This window comes from Ascidiella aspersa, chromosome 2 (assembly GCF_963924565.1).
Source record: "Ascidiella aspersa chromosome 2, kaAscAspe10.2, whole genome shotgun sequence".
NCBI classification, from domain to species: domain Eukaryota; kingdom Metazoa; phylum Chordata; class Ascidiacea; order Phlebobranchia; family Ascidiidae; genus Ascidiella; species Ascidiella aspersa.
The window spans coordinates 22,680,886-22,697,934 of record NC_139448.1 but is presented as its reverse complement, the minus strand read 5'-3'; the positions used below and the strand labels follow the sequence as shown (position 1 = coordinate 22,697,934).

The window sequence follows — 17,049 nt, the reverse complement described above, 5'->3', positions numbered from 1 at the left end:
TGAGTGTTTATGTTATACGCCAGGGGTGTGCAACCTGCGACCCGCAGAACGGAAGTATGTGGCTCGCGGCAGGATTTGTTTTAAGCCCGCGACACGATCACAGTTTTTTTTATTTCATATAAAAAAACTCAGCTTGTTATTGCTTCGATATACAGAGTGGGCCAAAAGTAGGCTTACAGTTATAAAAAGTGGGGTTTGAGTCTAAAAGTAAATATATTGTTTTGGGGTTCTTCTCATACACCTTGTTCTTTACAACACCCCCAAAAAAGAAACTCATTGGTGTCAGGTCAGGTAAGCGTGGTGGACATTCAATGCTACCTCTTCTTCCAAGCCAACGCTGTGGAATAACTCTAAGCCTACTTATGGCCCACCCTGTATGCCTGGCAACCCCCTTGGCTTTAGATTGGAATTGGCTTGACGTTACTATGTGAGCATTTTTCTAAACTATTTATACAGATTTTGGCTCTTCATGTTACGTGTTGTTTCATATCTAACAGACAAATTTGATTGCCAAAAGCATGAAACTTTAAACGAATACAATTTCTAACAGATAATTTAGTTTATGAGACATTAGACCAGTGATTCTCAACGGGGCTATCTTGGCTTCCTTAAGGAGGAATTTTTAATATTTGTGAAATATTTTTCAATAATGAAATGGAGAGGAAACGTTCATGAAAGTTTTTTTTGTTATGAAAGCAAAAAAAAAGTTTTTTTACCTGTAGTCAACATGCATTGTAAAGAGTCTGTTAGGTCCATAATAATCGTCTATTGCATTTTTACAGTAGCAGCCATTTTTCTAGTCTACAGAATATCGCTCTGCTACTTCTATGTCACAAAACCTTGCTAGGCATGCCCCAAGTTTATCAGAATATTTTATCGTTGCGTTTTCCAAAGTTGCTGTCTAATAGGCACTAAACAGCATTTTTGCCATATGCAAACAATTAATACCCAGTTACCCGCGTTATAGGTTTAAATTTCCTCAAATTTATAATTTTTGAACATCTGTAGTGTACTGTCAGAGGATAAAAACTTCCATTGAATTAAAAATTATTAGTTATTACTTAATTTCTTTTTTGAGGTTTTATTGTTTGAATGCCAGACATTTAGTTAAAAGCCTTAAATCCCTCTTGGCCTAAAGTTAATGCCCACTCTAGTAAAACTTCATAAACATTTACAAATGCGTTATTTTACTTTTCGAAACGTATGTTAAATCACTCAAAGGCTAAGTTTTTGAAATCATTTTGGAATAAACTCAACTTCAAGATGATAGGCGCGCTTAAACTAAGTTTATACACTAATGATTTTTAGCCCCAGGCCTACTACAAATGCAATTTTTTTTTTAATAGTTAATGAATAGTCTTCATTGAGTTTTCGCACTGTAGTTATCCTATTGGTTGTCGTAAAAGACAATTTAATTAGGTGCAAAATACTATAAAAGGGTATATATTTTTTATAAATACTATTTTATTGTTTTAATGTGGCCCGAAAAAAAAAATTTTTTTTTGGACACATGTTGTTTTTGTCCGAATTATTTTTTTTTTTTTTTTTTTTTTTTTTTTTCAGTCAATTTTTTATGGCTTACTTTTGACAAGGAAAAAAACATAGTTGGAACATGAAATTTTCACAACTGTTAAATACCCTCCCAAAGTTGTTTCTAATATAAAAGAAAATTGCCTAGGTTCTAAGGGGTGGTTTTTAGGGGGGTAAAACTGTCATTTTTTGTTAATTTTGGTTTTCGGCACTTTTCAGAGATGAAAAAATGTAAAAAAAATCTGATATATTTATGGATGATGGATACATGACATATACAATGCTAAGTAACAAAATTTTAAACATTAGCCCTGAACTGTTTATCCGGGGGGTCAAAATGCACAACACTTTAGGAAATTTCCATGATATATTTACACTAGAAGGAAATTACATAAAAATCTGAAAATTTCACAAATGTTAGAGAACCATTTAAAGCTGATGTTAAAATAAACATTTTACCTCTTGAAAATAGGGGAGTATTTTAGGTGGGCAAAATTAAAATTCAGCCATTTTTGTGTTTAGAGGTGTCTAAAAAACTAAAGAAAAATTGTTAAATAGTTTTCAATTATAAAGACAAATTATAGGTTGCTTCACAGCAAAATTTTGACCTTCAACTCAAAATAATTAACCCATGGGTGAAAATAATTAACCAAAAATATAGAATCTAAAGTGATTTTTTGATGGAAAAAAAATTGCAAAGAAAGTGGTGTACACTGCCTGGCAGATTTTTTATTTAAACTTGCGGCGGTAAAATATGTTGTTTTGTAAGAGCAATAAGTTAATTCACTAAGACGAGACACTTTGCACAATGGATGTTGCACGCGCTGGACAAAAAAAGCACAGCAGGGAGCCAGCCGCTTCGCGGCCAGAATAAGGCAAGCGATATGAACAAATTCTGTATTGAAGGTTTTCTGCCGCTAGATTAGAGTAGATAGCTGTAAAGAACTAAATCGAACACATCACACTATTGATTTTTGTCCCCAATTAGATGCGTATAGGGGTGCAAGAAAAAATTGTCAAATATTTTTCCATTATAAAGACAAGTTATAGGTTTGCTTCGCAGCCAAATTTATATTAAGACCACTGGCAATCAATCTTGTAAAAGTGCACCATGTCCAACCTATAACACGCAACTTCGGGCCACATCCGCTTTTGCCTGCTAAAGCACCGAAACTGGAAGCACAACATTGGGAGTATATGGACACTGACAAATAAGACCCGTTGAAAGAATATAGAATAACCAAGGAATAACACCCTGGTAAAGTATAGTGGAACTGCACCATACCCCCTGATATAATATAGTAGAACCGCGCTAGAACCCCCTAGCAAAATATACAAAAACCGCACACCCTGTCTAGTTTTTTAATGTAATTTTCTGAAAAAACCCAATGTGTTTTCTTCTACCAAAGTGAGGGGTAACCGGCAAGTTGCCCGGGGTTTCAAGGGACCTGAGATTTTTTAGGAAGACCGTTAAACCGCAAACAAATAAACAACATTGGTTTGCTCTCGGCTTTTAAGAGCTTATAGTGTGTTTTTGTATAAGTGCGTTGCCAAAAATTTCAATCCTCGCTTGTGTACCGCAAGTACAAAAGGTATTTGAAACACAGCTTTAAGGCTCTTTACCAGTGGTTCCCAAACTTCTTTGGCTCACGGCACACTAAAAAAATCTTAACTATTTCGCGGCACACTTTTAACAGAACAACAATATAGTAATTTTACATTCGCCCTTCACACACGACAAACATTATGTAAATTTCTCAAAAAAGTTGTCGTATGCTTACTGTAGGTGTGGCTTTCTGTCAGCATGGTACATCGAGGTTATACTTAAAAAAATGTGGAGGACTTGTGTGTCTTTAGCTGCTGGGGAGAAATTGACAGTGTTTGGGTTAATTAGGGAAGAATTAAAAAAAACGTTGAAAATCACCGCGCTAGACGAAATACCCGTCGTTGCCCAGGTTAAATGTCTTCTTTAATGTGAAATGATAAAAAATCTTGGACTATTGACGTTATGTAAAGTGATTACCGCTGCAATAACGCGATTATTTATGAAATCTACCGCAATATGCGTGTTTTAACAAAATGAAACTTATGTAAGTTTACTGAAGCCTTGCATTTAAGTCGATGATTTAAAAACTAATTATGGCAATTTTACATGCAGCTAAAAGGTAATATTACGTATGGCATAAATTATTGTAATTACTGCGTGGCCGTAAAAGTCTTTTTTTTTCGCTTTCGTAAAACTGCTATTCGTGTGTTGTGGCTGAAATGGATTGAATGAATACTCCGCCATAGCGCGATCCACTTGGCTAAGCAAGCACGTCACGTATACTACCAAGTAGCAAGGCTGTTCCTGGTAAAATTGCTTTGTAAGGCTAATAAGCTATGTTTGCCTGTAATAATTATTCATTTTTTACTATATGGAGAAGCGAGGCCACTCGATATGGCTTTCGATAAACCCATTTTCCTTATCTTATGATATGGGCCGAAAATTCATTTCCAGGACATATCTTGTTTTCTGATGAAATTTGTTTTTTGGTATGTTCAAGACCTATTTTTGTCAAGAGTTTGAGAAAAACTGTAAATTGTATAAACTTGATAATTCAAGACATGACGTGATATTACTGTAAACATATTCATTTAGAAAATTAGTTTATTAGAAGCAATTAATTCTGTTTTAGAAGCAATTAATTACAAAAATATATTTGAGAGAAAAATATTGTTTTTATTTATTTCAAACTTAAGAAAAAACTATTTTAAAGTAGGTTGTACATTTTGAAGGTTGGGACCAAAGGGGTCTAGGGGGTAGTTTTTTATTCTTAAAAAATTATATATATATATATATTGTACATGGTTACAGGCTTAGACAACTGTGCCTCGCGAGATATATGCGACCTTTCATGTTTATTGGCCACTATACACTGCACAGTACAACTTGCTTAGGTCGTCGCCAATTTGTTATGTGTGGCTGCTGGCAGTCAACCAAGTGTGTTTAAGGACGAAAATGGATTTAGCTATCCTACTGGTGTAAAAAAGAAAATTATATTTTGAAATATGACTGTGACAAAATTAGAAACGGCGCTGGTCTTATTGTGTCATAAATGGGTTGACTAAATACTTCCCCACAATAAAAGTAATACCTTTTTAGGATGTGACTTGTGTGGAAGCGGCATTTATATCGACTGGAGTAATTTTTAAACAGATACGCAATTATTTTGATTAAATGTTTTGAATTATTATTTGGAAAAGTTCATGGTTTTTGCATACCGGATCATTGCTCTGAATAATACTATTGTAACAGTAAACTGTTTATTAAAGAAATTGCTATTTCGGCCACGTTAGAGGATGAAACTGGAGTTGTATATTTGTATCATGGATATATTAATGGATTAGATACAAAAACAAGTCAGAAAATTGTTGCCAAAAAGTTATCACCTTTACCTGACTTTTTTTTGGATGGATTTGGAGTATCTTTATCTGGACATATAGACATTGATTTAAACGGATTTCCAGGTTAGTTGTTGTATTACTGCTTTCTAACGGATAAATATTCACATTTTTTTTATCAACAGACTTGATTATTGGTGCTCCAAAATCCGACGCGATCGTGGTTGTTCTTTCACGTCCTGTTGTTTACTCAAACATTTCCTTAAATTGTGATTCAATGAACAAACATCAAGTTTTTTTTTGTTACGTCTGTTTTTCGCAAAACGGAGTTATAATGATTAATAACTCAGGTAATATTATCCCTAACGTCATCAATTCTGTGTAACTTGGTAAAACATTTTGTAAGTGGTACCAGTAGGAAGACCAGGTACACCAAATCAAGATGTGATTACATGATATACCGAATCAGGAATTTAGCGTATTTTAGAGGTGGGAAACATAATCATAGTTGTAGTATTTTGTAAGGAGCTTATCAGGTAAGAATATCTTTTGTATGATTTGACTGCCTGTTCATTTCATGTGCGTTTGTTTACCGATAATGTTTGTAGTTATACCATTTGCGAATAATTTTGTTTTTATGAATTACCTGCATCCAGTGCCCCTTGTAAGGTGCGCAACTGCGCAATTACGCTGCTACACCAGATATTTGCTTTTGCGCACTCAGATTATTTTCAAATTAAAACTAAAATAACTTCATTTTTTTGCCACAAGAGTTTGAGCTTTTCGCATTGGCCCTTTTTCGTTGATGTTTGTAGCTAAAAGCAATTAAACAAATCAAATCCGCATTGACGATTGTGACGTAATAAATTACTCCGTATAATCGTTTTTCATCATCCATGCTGTGTATGTTTTTTTATCTCACTTGATTTCTGTGCAGATACAGATGTGGGGTCAATAATGGCCCTCACAAATTGACAAAATCATCTTGATAAATGCAAATGAACGAATAGTTCGTGATTCTTGATTGTGTGCTAAAGGCATCACGCATTCTAGTTTCTTAAATTAAACATTTTGTCAATTTAAACCAAAATCGGATATTTTTTCGAGCGACGGCTTTGTTGCCATGTCCTTGAATATATTTAACTCGATTGCAGTGGCACATACAAGTTTATTGAGAATATTTGTTTGGTGACGTCACGTTTCGTGACGTCATCTTAAAAATTTTCACGCCTCGCCCCAATATAAAAAACATTGATCTGCCGCGGACCCCTGCCAACGCAGCCTTAAAATATCCTTGCGCACTACAAAAAAATTTGCGCAGTAGAAAATTTTCTCAGAGGGAACATTGCCTATGCCATTTTCTGTAATTTAAATTATATTTTTTTAGTAATTCAATATACTATCAAAGTTGACCAACAATACAAAAGAGCAACATTTGTGCAAACCCAAACAAGGACCTTGACTGATTATGTCACTTTGTTAAGAAAACAATCTTGCAGAAAATATGGAATATCTCTCAAGGTATAGTGTTAAAACTACCAATCTATACTGGAAAATGTTGATAAACAGTAGAACAAGACATTTATAGTAAGAAGCAAGGTAAATCTAAAATCCGAATTTTTGCCACAACATAAACTAGACATACTAAAGTTGTGACAATGTCGCCATAACATCTATGTCCACTGTTTTATAGCGATTTGCGCAAATGTTAGGTTTGGTGTTGGGTAAATGGCATTTCGATCCCTTTTAAACTGCCAATGTTTTTAAAAGACTACTTAGTGTGCATTCTTTCATATTGTAGTTTTTCTATGTTAAACCAAATAAACACGATCTTTTTATTTGCTCCTATTATTTGACATAAGTCGCAACAATGTGAATAATATTTCTGAATAGCCAAAACTGGCCAAATATGTACAGCACATGCAATCGCACATGATACGACTCATTACAGACTAAACATGTCGCAGTACTTTTCTAGAAAATGTTTTTCTTATTGCTTTTAGACAGGTATACGTGATATGATGCACCCAATACACGTTACCTTATGGTTCAAACTTTCAAACGTTCATCAAAATGATTTCGGAAATCGAAAACAGCAAAGAACCCGCATGGAACGTTCCACAAACGGGAACAATACCGAAAGGGTTACTTATGTAAAGGATCCGATTTTACCGGTACTTTATATGTAAGTTGTTACAAAAAAAAATCCCCTACTGCTCCCCTTTTGCATAGATTTTTAACAGCATTCTATTTTAATGTGTCTCTTAGACATGATACTCTTTTTTGGGCGATAAAAATGTGGTAGGCGTTATACATCAAAGCAATTCCTAATTGTGGCATAGTGAACAATTTTGAAGTGCTATATATGCGGATTTACATTTATACATTATTAAATCAACATTTAGGAAATGAAAACCACAGATATCAAACAACTTTCGCAAAATTGAGAAAGATTTGATAAGAAATTGCAAAGCCAAATAGGTCGAGTAGATCGACAGCATCTTGGTAAAGACGTTTCGATACGAGCTTGTATTATCTTCAGTTGATGTGACTGAGAACCACATTAAGCATCACTTATAAGAGAAGGGACGCAATTTAGTTTCGAACGTTGGGCCTTTTTTAGCACCTTCAGGTGTTAACAGGTACAGCGGTGTTAATAAGGTGTCAACGTTCAGTTCGGGGCTGCAGTCTTGGATAGATAGCGACTCGAGTAGCCGCAATCTAAAAACGTCTGAAGCCCAACCGAGAACTTCGGGTTTGCCAAAATCAACCTTGTGATCGGAATTTTGCAGAAGATGTCTGCAAACCTTTGATTTCTCATCGACCCTATGTTATTTGACCCTCGCTAACAGGTTCCGTCAGGTTTGGCCAATGTAAGAAGCACCACATGAACAACTTAATTTGTACACGACACTAGATCGCTGTAAATGTTCTTGGCGATCCTTGATTGCAAAGCATTTCGTCATCTTAGTTGTGTCATGAATTAACCGAAACCCAACTTTGCCACCAGTAGAGCGGAGTACAAACCTATGTCTTCTGTTTCCGATCACAAGGTTGATTTTGGCAAACCCGAAGTTCTCGGTTGGGCTTCAGACGTTTTTAGATTGCGGCTACTCGAGTCGCTATCTATCCAAGACCCCGAACTGAACGTTGACACCTTATCAACACCGCTGTACCTGTTTAACACCTGAAGGTGCTAAATAATGGCCCAACGTTCGAAACTCAGACTGATAAAAATTGCGTCCCTTCTCTTATAATTGATGCTTAATGTGGCTCTCAGTCACATCATCTGAAGATGATACAAGCTCGTATCGAAACGTCTTAATCAAGATGCTGTCGATCTACTCGACCTATTTGGCTTTGCAATTTATTATCAAATCTTTCTCAATTTTGCGAAAGTTTTTGGATATCTGTGGTTTTCATTTGCTAAATGTTGATTTAATAATGTATAAATGTAAATCCGCATATATAGCACTTCAAAGTTGTTCACTATGCCACAATTAGGAATTGCTTTGATGTATAACGCCTACCACATTTTTATCGCCCAAAAAAGAGTATCATGCCTAACAGACACATTAAAATAGAATGCTGTTAAAAATCTAAGCAAAGGGGGAGCAGTAGTATGCTTAATATGCTTCTCAGTCACATCAACTGAAGATGATACAAGTTCGTATCGAAACGTCTTAATCAAGATGCTGTCGGATCTACTCGACCTATTTGGCTTTGCAATTTATTATCAAGCTACATTACAGATCCGTGCATAGTGTACCTGAGAAAGATTTTTGTTTTCAATTTTACATTTAAGCGCCTCTTTGCATTGTCTGTGCGATAAAAAAAATATTTAAGTGGACACGTGTTTCGATAAATTATGTCGAAGGGAGCGCGTCCCCAAAAAGCTACCCCTCTGAGTTAAATTTCGATTAAATATTAAAGCATTTTTTTGATAAAGGTTGGCTGGCCGCTTTTTTGATCGCCAGCATATTATCTAGGTCTTCAAATTTAGAGTAAAAAAAAAATAAATTTATGAGAAATGCTTTTGGTTTTACAGAATTTAACTGATCTGTTAATTACTATGTTCAACATTTAAGTAATATACTCCTTTATTTAAAAATTTTAAACTTAAATTTTTAATTTCACTATTGAGCGGAAAATAATTTTTAATTTCACTATTGAACGGAATTGGTTTACGATTTGCATTCTATAGCAATTACCCCGTACCTCGCCTTTTGTTGTAACTTTGGTTATCGTCCAAATGACTGTCAGTTACCGTGACTCTTTGCGTTTGCAGAGTGTACGAAAGTATCGTAATCCAGCAAACCTCGGGCGCCTTATAATGAGATACATTTGTTAAAATTATATACAAAAGCATTTAAAACATATTGTATTGCAGTAATGATCCAACTACCCATAACGCAATTGTTCCATTTCGAACTAATTGTCAAAGTGTGACAGTCTGTAAGTCAGATTTGTCCGTGGAAATTTTTCTCATAGATCAACATGGGTAAGTCAATTTTATAAATAAGTTTATAAATCCAACAGCGTAAATGTGGTTTGTTGAAAGTATATTCCAAAACGTTTAAACCTGACAAAAACACTTTAACATTATAATACTAAGTAGAACTTCTGATAAAAAAGTTATAATCTACATAGTAGGTCTTACAGAAAAGCAAATGCTTTCTATGGGTTTAAAATTGTTCTTTAAGGCACATGACAGACTATTAAACTACTTTGTTTGAGTTTTTGAAAGAGTGTCGATCAAAATTGTTAACGCTTTGTTTACATTTTATCATTGCCTATAGTAAAAAAATTGCAAATGGGGAAAACCTTCAAATATTCTGAACAACATTGTTTTTAAACTTTATACCTAAATAATAACATACCTATTTATTAATAGCAATAAAGTTCATGATATGCTTGTTGAGAGGAACAAAAACGTTCGATTAAAAGTTAAAATAAAAAACGAAGGACCAGACGATGCGCATGATGTTTCTATAAATCTACTCTACCCAAAACTTATTTCTTTTGCTTCAACTGGCGTTATAAAGGTGCGTGTTGCTTACTATAACAATTTTTTTGATAATCTTGGTTTCTATCGTGTAAGAAATGTGACTTTTTTGAGATCATAAACCTTTTATAATGTTGGTTTCTTTACAGGGACGTAAAACTCAATTAATAGAAGACTTGGACTCCGAGCCCAAAGTTCTTTCGACTGGAATTCTTAGGAAATTCGATCTTTTGCCACCAAATCTGGTATTGTATTGCTAAAGTACCTTCTCGTATTAAAATGATAATGTATTTATATATTATGTTTGTTTGGTTCTATTTATTTCACAGGTACAACATTGAAAGTACATAAAAATATCTAAAACGGGATATAGTAAAAAAATGTATTTTTTGATGCATAACGAGCACTTTCCGATATGTAAATTACCTTTTTGCATTTTTAAAACACTGTTAACTTGTAGAATTTTCACTGGTTTCAACAACAACTTTAGAGTGCCATTACCTAGGCGTTTTGGTTAAACAGACTATTCTGAAATGGGCTTTACATGCTAAAGTATGAGGTGATATTCGTGCGAAACTTTTCGCCAACTTAGTACATTTAAATGCATTTTATTGTGCTTTGCACTAGTTCTTGCGTTTTTTAAATATGAACATATTATAGAGTTTAACGGTCCTATTCAAATTACGCCATAAACTCTATATTTAACGATTAAATTTAACACTTTTTTACTATGTTTATGGATGGCGCTGTACTGAAGTTAGGTCCATCCTTGAAATAGCAGTTGTTATAATAAAATGCCTAAAACTACACGTTTTATCAAAAGTAAATTAATATTTAGTAGGGCCGCCGAGACATTGCTGAGTTTGAGTCAGGCCCGCGACTAGGAAAAGGTTACCTACCCCTGGTCTAGTAGATCCTCAAAAAAATATTTTAACACCTTTTCATTTAAGATTGGTTAAAGTAATTTTAATAAGTTTGCATTTATCGGAAAAAACTTTCCCGCCATATGTAAAGCAAAATTAGGAAGGCATATATGTGGGCAATCGAATTAAAAACGTACTAAAAGATCCACATTTTCAAAAATCGATGTCAAAATTAGGATTACCTGCTTGGCAAGCATTTAAGTGCATAGCTGAAAAAATGCTAAATCCCCATCGTTGAAAGAAGGAGTTAATAATAATCTACTTAAGGCTTACAGAGAGATAGGTTTCCGCGTGTTACTTACAATACATTTTCTGCATTTTTCAAAAAACCTTTGCAGTTATTGACAAATAGAAAAACTAAAGGCAGTTTAGGAATTAGTGCAAAAAATACATCTGAAATGATATACTAACAAGTCTGAACTTAACCAAAACAGTATGGCAGATGATTACGAGAACTACATAAGTTTTCAACGGCGATCTTCTCGTAAACCCATGGTATTCGCGCTAAGAATTACTGACCTGATGGTAAAATGTCAAATCCGATCCATAAGCGGTCAAAAACCTCTTGAAACAATATGTTTATTTATAAGTATTGATTATTATTTTTTAACACTGGAGTTATATGTTATTGTGAAGGTTTTTAAAAGTATACATTTTACAAAAAAAACATTTGTTTAAAAACTGCACTTTTGCTTGGCAACGTTAATTTATTGCATAATGGCAACGGTGTCCAACCTGCGGCCGTCGATAAATAATTGTGCGGCCGTTAACACGTATTTTAATAAGCATGTGTTGGCGGCCGTGACCGTGCTGGCATGCGTTAATGGTTGATATGCTAAATGTAGATTCTAATTTTTTACGACTTTAGGTAGTGCAATTAAATCAGTGACCTAAGCTCTTTCGCTACATTCTCAGTGAACAAATTCCTTATGTGCGCTCAAAAAACTTGATTTCATTGATTGATTGATGCACAAAGAAATCAGTGTATGACAGGGGTAGGCAACCTACGACCCGCGGACCGGATCGGCTTGCCAATGTAATTTATCCGGCCCGCGGCCTCTTTAGACAAACTATTAGACACGAGTCCATTACAAATACTTTTTAACTATTTTAACTCGGCAAGTGCGTAAAAATTTTCGCGCTTCGCGCGAATGATACTTCTACGCCCGGTTCGTTTACGTTTTGAGGCTGTCTTTTCAACTAGATCAGCGCTTCTTTACCGTTAAACAGTGAAAGACTAACAAGTGGTTTGCGGACAAACGGAAACCGTATTGAAAATTTTGGTCATATATTTTTTATTTGTTTTAAATTTTTGGCAATGTAATAAAAACTTGCACGAAATTTAAAACTAATGCCAGTATAGAAAAAAATGCTTTAATTTGGAACTTTGAGACAGGTGTTAAATTAGACGGGGTTTTTATGTTATAGGCCAGCCAGACATTCGTCTACCATTGGTGGTCAATATATTGGCTAAGAGCATTAGAGCAGGCCCCCTAAAAATATTATTTTTTGACAAATTTCAATGCAAACGCTATTTTTTCGCGCTTTGCGCGAACTTCTTCTATCTGTTCTTATTGTATTTTAGTCCCTTTGAAGTAAATCCGTTAATATAAAAGTGCTACTTACTTTTGCGCCGCATTAATAAAAAAATCCAATTGTTACATAAATACTTGTGTTTATAACAATATGCGATTATTTTATGTGCCTAAACCCATTTCGATTTAATTAAAAGTTTTGCCATATCTAAATGTAATAAACGCATTTTTTTCGCGCTTCGTGCGATTAATCTGCATTTAGGTTCCATATTTTACCACGATTTCGTTAGACAACAAAACGTCTTTTTAAGATTAATTATTTTTGAGTCATCCCTATAAAAATTTAACTTGCGGCCGTGAGGAAAATAAGACTGTCCATGCGGCCGTCAAGAGCTAAAAGGTTGGACACCCCTGCATAATGGTATGTTTCCTAGAAAGCATCATCACAAGTATTTATGTCGTGCAAAAGTATTACTAATCAGGAAAGTAGTTTAGACAACTATATTGAATTGAATTTTATGTTAAATGGCGTAAATAAACAAAATAAATATTCACAAATTTATTAAAGAGCAAAAATGGTGTTTTATACTAATCGTCTGCTTATAGATCTCCGGAATGTCATTGACTTCAATGGAAAATAGATTTGCTATTAAGTGAAACCTGACTTGAATATGAATTATATTAATATTTCAGAGTCATAAGGAAACATCTTTTGAACAAGTGTTTTTGTTCGATATATCTTCAACATCCTATGATTTGAGGAGAGCAACTTTTGTTGTTAATGTTACATCAATCAGTATCGACTCAAAGCCAATTAACAATTGGAAGCAATTGGAAGTGAACGTTACTTATATCGCCAAATTACTTTTAAAAGGGTGAGTTTTACCACTCATGAAAGCAGTGCTTCGCAATTTTTTTCCTCTGTGGCACACAAACAGAGTTTAAAAAAATAGTCACCCTTGCAAAATATACCTGAAACGACCATAGACACATGGACTAACAAGGAAGCCGTGAGCAAATAATTCCCTTGTCTTCTATTTTTACGACCCTCCTGAAAAGTTTTTTTACGACCCGGCCGCTTAAAATCCTGGGAATTGTATCCCATTATGAAGAGCAAAAGAGTTGGCATTGGGGCATTCTGAACGGCTTTCAGAAACTGATATCGTACAACTGCATTTTATTCTGTTTTTTTTATTTTCTTGTAAAACACCAGTCAATATTAGTTTATACAATGCGAGCCTATAGAGTAGACAATGCTATAGTAAGAACAACAATGCAAATCATTTTGCACTGCTATATTTCATGGGTTTCGGGCGTATGTATTAATGTAACCAAAAAAATAAATTTCGGGACAGCGTAACGTTTCATCCGAGGGTTCAAAGTAGGATTTTTTTTAATTGGCATAACGTTTTTACTTATGCCTTAACAATTCACTACGTGGCACAATACGTTTGGTAAAAAAAATCATTTCATGGTGCGTTTTTGTGTATTTCGCGGTAATCAGAAAACATTTAGCCAACATTTCAAAACAGCAAATGCGTTGGTCGTTCTTTGCACTTTATAAGAATACGTTCAGTTGGAAAGCGGCATTTTATTGACTAGCACATGTGGTATAAATACTGGCAACTTCTTCATGGCGATAAACAATATTCGTAAAATAGAGTTTTAAAGCCGTTAGCTCAAAAAGTTAAGACTTTGCAAATTAAAAACTTTTAAGCTCACTGTTTTGTTAAAACGGTGTACAATGCAATTTTTTATATAACCTATTAGCACTGTTTTGTGTTGCGTCTGAAATGAATTTATGTCATTATAAACATGAAAGACGCCAGCGCCCATAATTTTATTTTTAATTATAATATACACATTCAAACATATAGTGTCCTTTGCAACGATTACTGTTTTTCCCCTAGGTGTATATTATAATTAACCGTATCGCCCCCAAAAAAGTATGTATTTGTGTAAATATATAAGACATACTTAGATTAGGGATTTGTTATACCAAATTTGAAACAGACTGTGCGAAGTGTTTTAATTTGAACATCCCTACTATATACACATAGTAGGTGTTTAAAAATCTTTCCCGATGTTTTCTAATTTAATTTTCTTTTCTTTTTCAGGCGGTCAATTCCGTATACCTGTACACTTCCAATTAATGCTTCAACCGATTTTTCAAACATTGAGAGTATTGTCAACGTTGGGGTTAACATCATACACCGTTATGACGTAAGTTTGGTGAATTAGTATTTATAATAAACACATTTTTTTTTAATAATTTTTTTTAGTTGACCAATATCGGATCTGTAGACTTAAATCAATTGACTGTCAATATATCATGGCCGGCATATCTGAAGTTTAAAACCAACCTGTACAACCTTCTTTATGTCAAATCAATTAGTTGTAATGCCCCAAAGGTTTGTAAAGTGTGTAAACTTTTTATTCATTTTTAAAACCAAATTTTGTATTAGATTTATTGTTGGTGTGAATATAAAAAGCTTGACAGTTACGGTTTCTCTAGCAAGAACAATACAAAATTGTATAATGACAGTTTTTTCAAAAAACCTCCAAACGAAATATTTGATGCAAGCAAGGTTAGTTTTTTTTATATATTGTATTAACTGTTTTTTAGAACAATGATATTTTTACAAATAGAAATTTCAATTTTTAAACCTTGTACAATATGTGCAACTTCTATGTCATGTACACAATTTAACATTGGGAAACAGTGTCAGAATTGAAGTTACGGCTATTCCATATCCACCTACATTAATCAATTCTGTGGTGAGTAAGAGTGTGTCGGTATTGGTTTGACTGAATAAAAAAACGTTAAATAACTCCAATTTTACATTTGGATGAATGTGTAAAAATAAAAATAGATACACTTTTTCTAAATTAAGAATGAGATTACCCTTTAATCATTAAAAAGAAAAAAAAGTCTGGTTAAAGACATGATAATGATTGAGGAATTTCTATGCTCTCTCTGATGGCGAAAAAACAACTGACCCGACAGCGATGTTGATTGTGTACTGTCAATTCCAACTTCTATGATACTTAATACTATTGTATTCCTATTCCTAAACCTGCCAATTTTCAAAACATAAAAAAACGACAAATAAAAAAATTCTGTTATCCGAAGTCTAAACTCTATTGCAACAAAAGCTGTGAATTGTCAAACATTTTACATTGACATTTACAAAACATCAAAGACTTGTAAAAAGATAAAAAAAACAATTGAATTAACGTATATAGGTATTTCAAACTACAATTTTACCTATGTTAGGATAAAGATATGATCCTTTGTGGCACATTAAACTTAAACATGACATAAATGTTTTAATAATTTTTTTTTACTTGGCGGTAGCCTTATAAGTAGGGCGATTATTTTTTGACTTGTCAACTTGTCAAAAAAATCAAAATTTTGAAATTTTTACACGCTCGGTAAAAAATTGTCAAAATTATTTCAATTTATAATCGTTTACAAAATACAACATTGCAAATTGGTATGTTACAAAATTGCCACAATTATTTGGGTAAATTACACAGCTTCAGCAAACGTAGACAGGTAATTAAGAGACACTGATTGATAGGTGTGATTAAAATAAAATCGTGCGCGCTCGTATTTATAATGACACAAATTCATTTCAGACACAACAGATAAGATTGCTCTTTTGTTGTATGTGCAATGCGCTTTGCACTTTGACAAAACAGAGAGCTTAATTTTTTTTAACTTTGTAAACTAGGAAAAACATCGTCAAAAACTGAACAACACACTTCATAGTTATTAAATATCGATATATCTTCTGTATATAGTGTTAGGAAAATCGAAACATAATATAATAACTGCTTGTCAGGTAACTTACGCGCCCAACGTAATTACGCCACAGCCAAGTAGAAATAGTTTCTTGACCAAGGAGAAACAATTAAACGTTGTTAGCTTGTCCAAACGCGACGTAAGCGTGGGTAAAACAGTCACTCTACGTAAGCTTCTGTGCAGTTGGCCATTGACAATCTTTCAGGTTCATCATTGTCGGATTATAAGGCCTTAAGGGCGGGCTTACGAAGCCATGGTCTTTAAACACAACGAGACTGATTTGACTAAATAGCAAAATGTATAGACCCAAATCAGTCGGTATCCTTTAAAGTCGACGTTAGAAACAATATACTCTCCGAAATATAAGCTAAAGCTGCATGAATGTAGACTTTTTATGGTACCAGCCGTAAAACATTGCATCATACCAGTGGTTTGTAAATATCGTGAACATTTAGTACGCTATCATTTTTGTTTAGATACCTATTAAAGTTCAATCAAAAGGTACAATTGAATTAATTTCACCCGGTTCTATACAAATTCAACAATATGGAAATAACCAGGTTAGTTTTTTAAATATGTGCTCGTTTGCTTAATACTAATTTCGTTTACTTTTAAACAGGCAGAAACAGAAATCTTTGGCAATTTAAACATATTGCAAACAATAATTAACAACCAGAAAACTTCCACGTTTTTTGAACTGCCATTTTGGGTTTATATTATTAGCATTGGTGGTGGAGTTTTGCTTCTTCTCATTATACTATTACTGTTACGACACGTAAGTTCTTGCGTTTTTTCGGTGAAAATATTCATGAGAGAAAATTAATTGTCAGAAATATAAAAGTATATGAGGTGCTGCCGAATCTT

At 33.8% G+C, this 17,049-nt stretch overlaps 1 protein-coding gene across 1 annotated transcript in view; it reads left to right on the top strand.

Annotated features, from left to right (window-relative positions):
• Positions 1-17,049, top strand: part of LOC146164343 (integrin alpha-1-like) — a 63,915-nt gene that overhangs the window by 45,937 nt on the left and 929 nt on the right. Inside the window, exons 21-34 of the mRNA XM_083382225.1 lie at positions 4,846-5,040; positions 5,100-5,264; positions 6,302-6,435; positions 6,918-7,099; positions 9,305-9,415; positions 9,809-9,959; positions 10,069-10,164; positions 13,071-13,252; positions 14,495-14,600; positions 14,660-14,788; positions 14,843-14,965; positions 15,027-15,155; positions 16,662-16,745; positions 16,805-16,960. Of these exons, the coding sequence (XP_083238351.1) occupies positions 4,846-5,040; positions 5,100-5,264; positions 6,302-6,435; positions 6,918-7,099; positions 9,305-9,415; positions 9,809-9,959; positions 10,069-10,164; positions 13,071-13,252; positions 14,495-14,600; positions 14,660-14,788; positions 14,843-14,965; positions 15,027-15,155; positions 16,662-16,745; positions 16,805-16,960 (1,943 nt within the window). The remainder of the gene's footprint in view (positions 1-4,845; positions 5,041-5,099; positions 5,265-6,301; positions 6,436-6,917; positions 7,100-9,304; positions 9,416-9,808; positions 9,960-10,068; positions 10,165-13,070; positions 13,253-14,494; positions 14,601-14,659; positions 14,789-14,842; positions 14,966-15,026; positions 15,156-16,661; positions 16,746-16,804; positions 16,961-17,049) is intronic.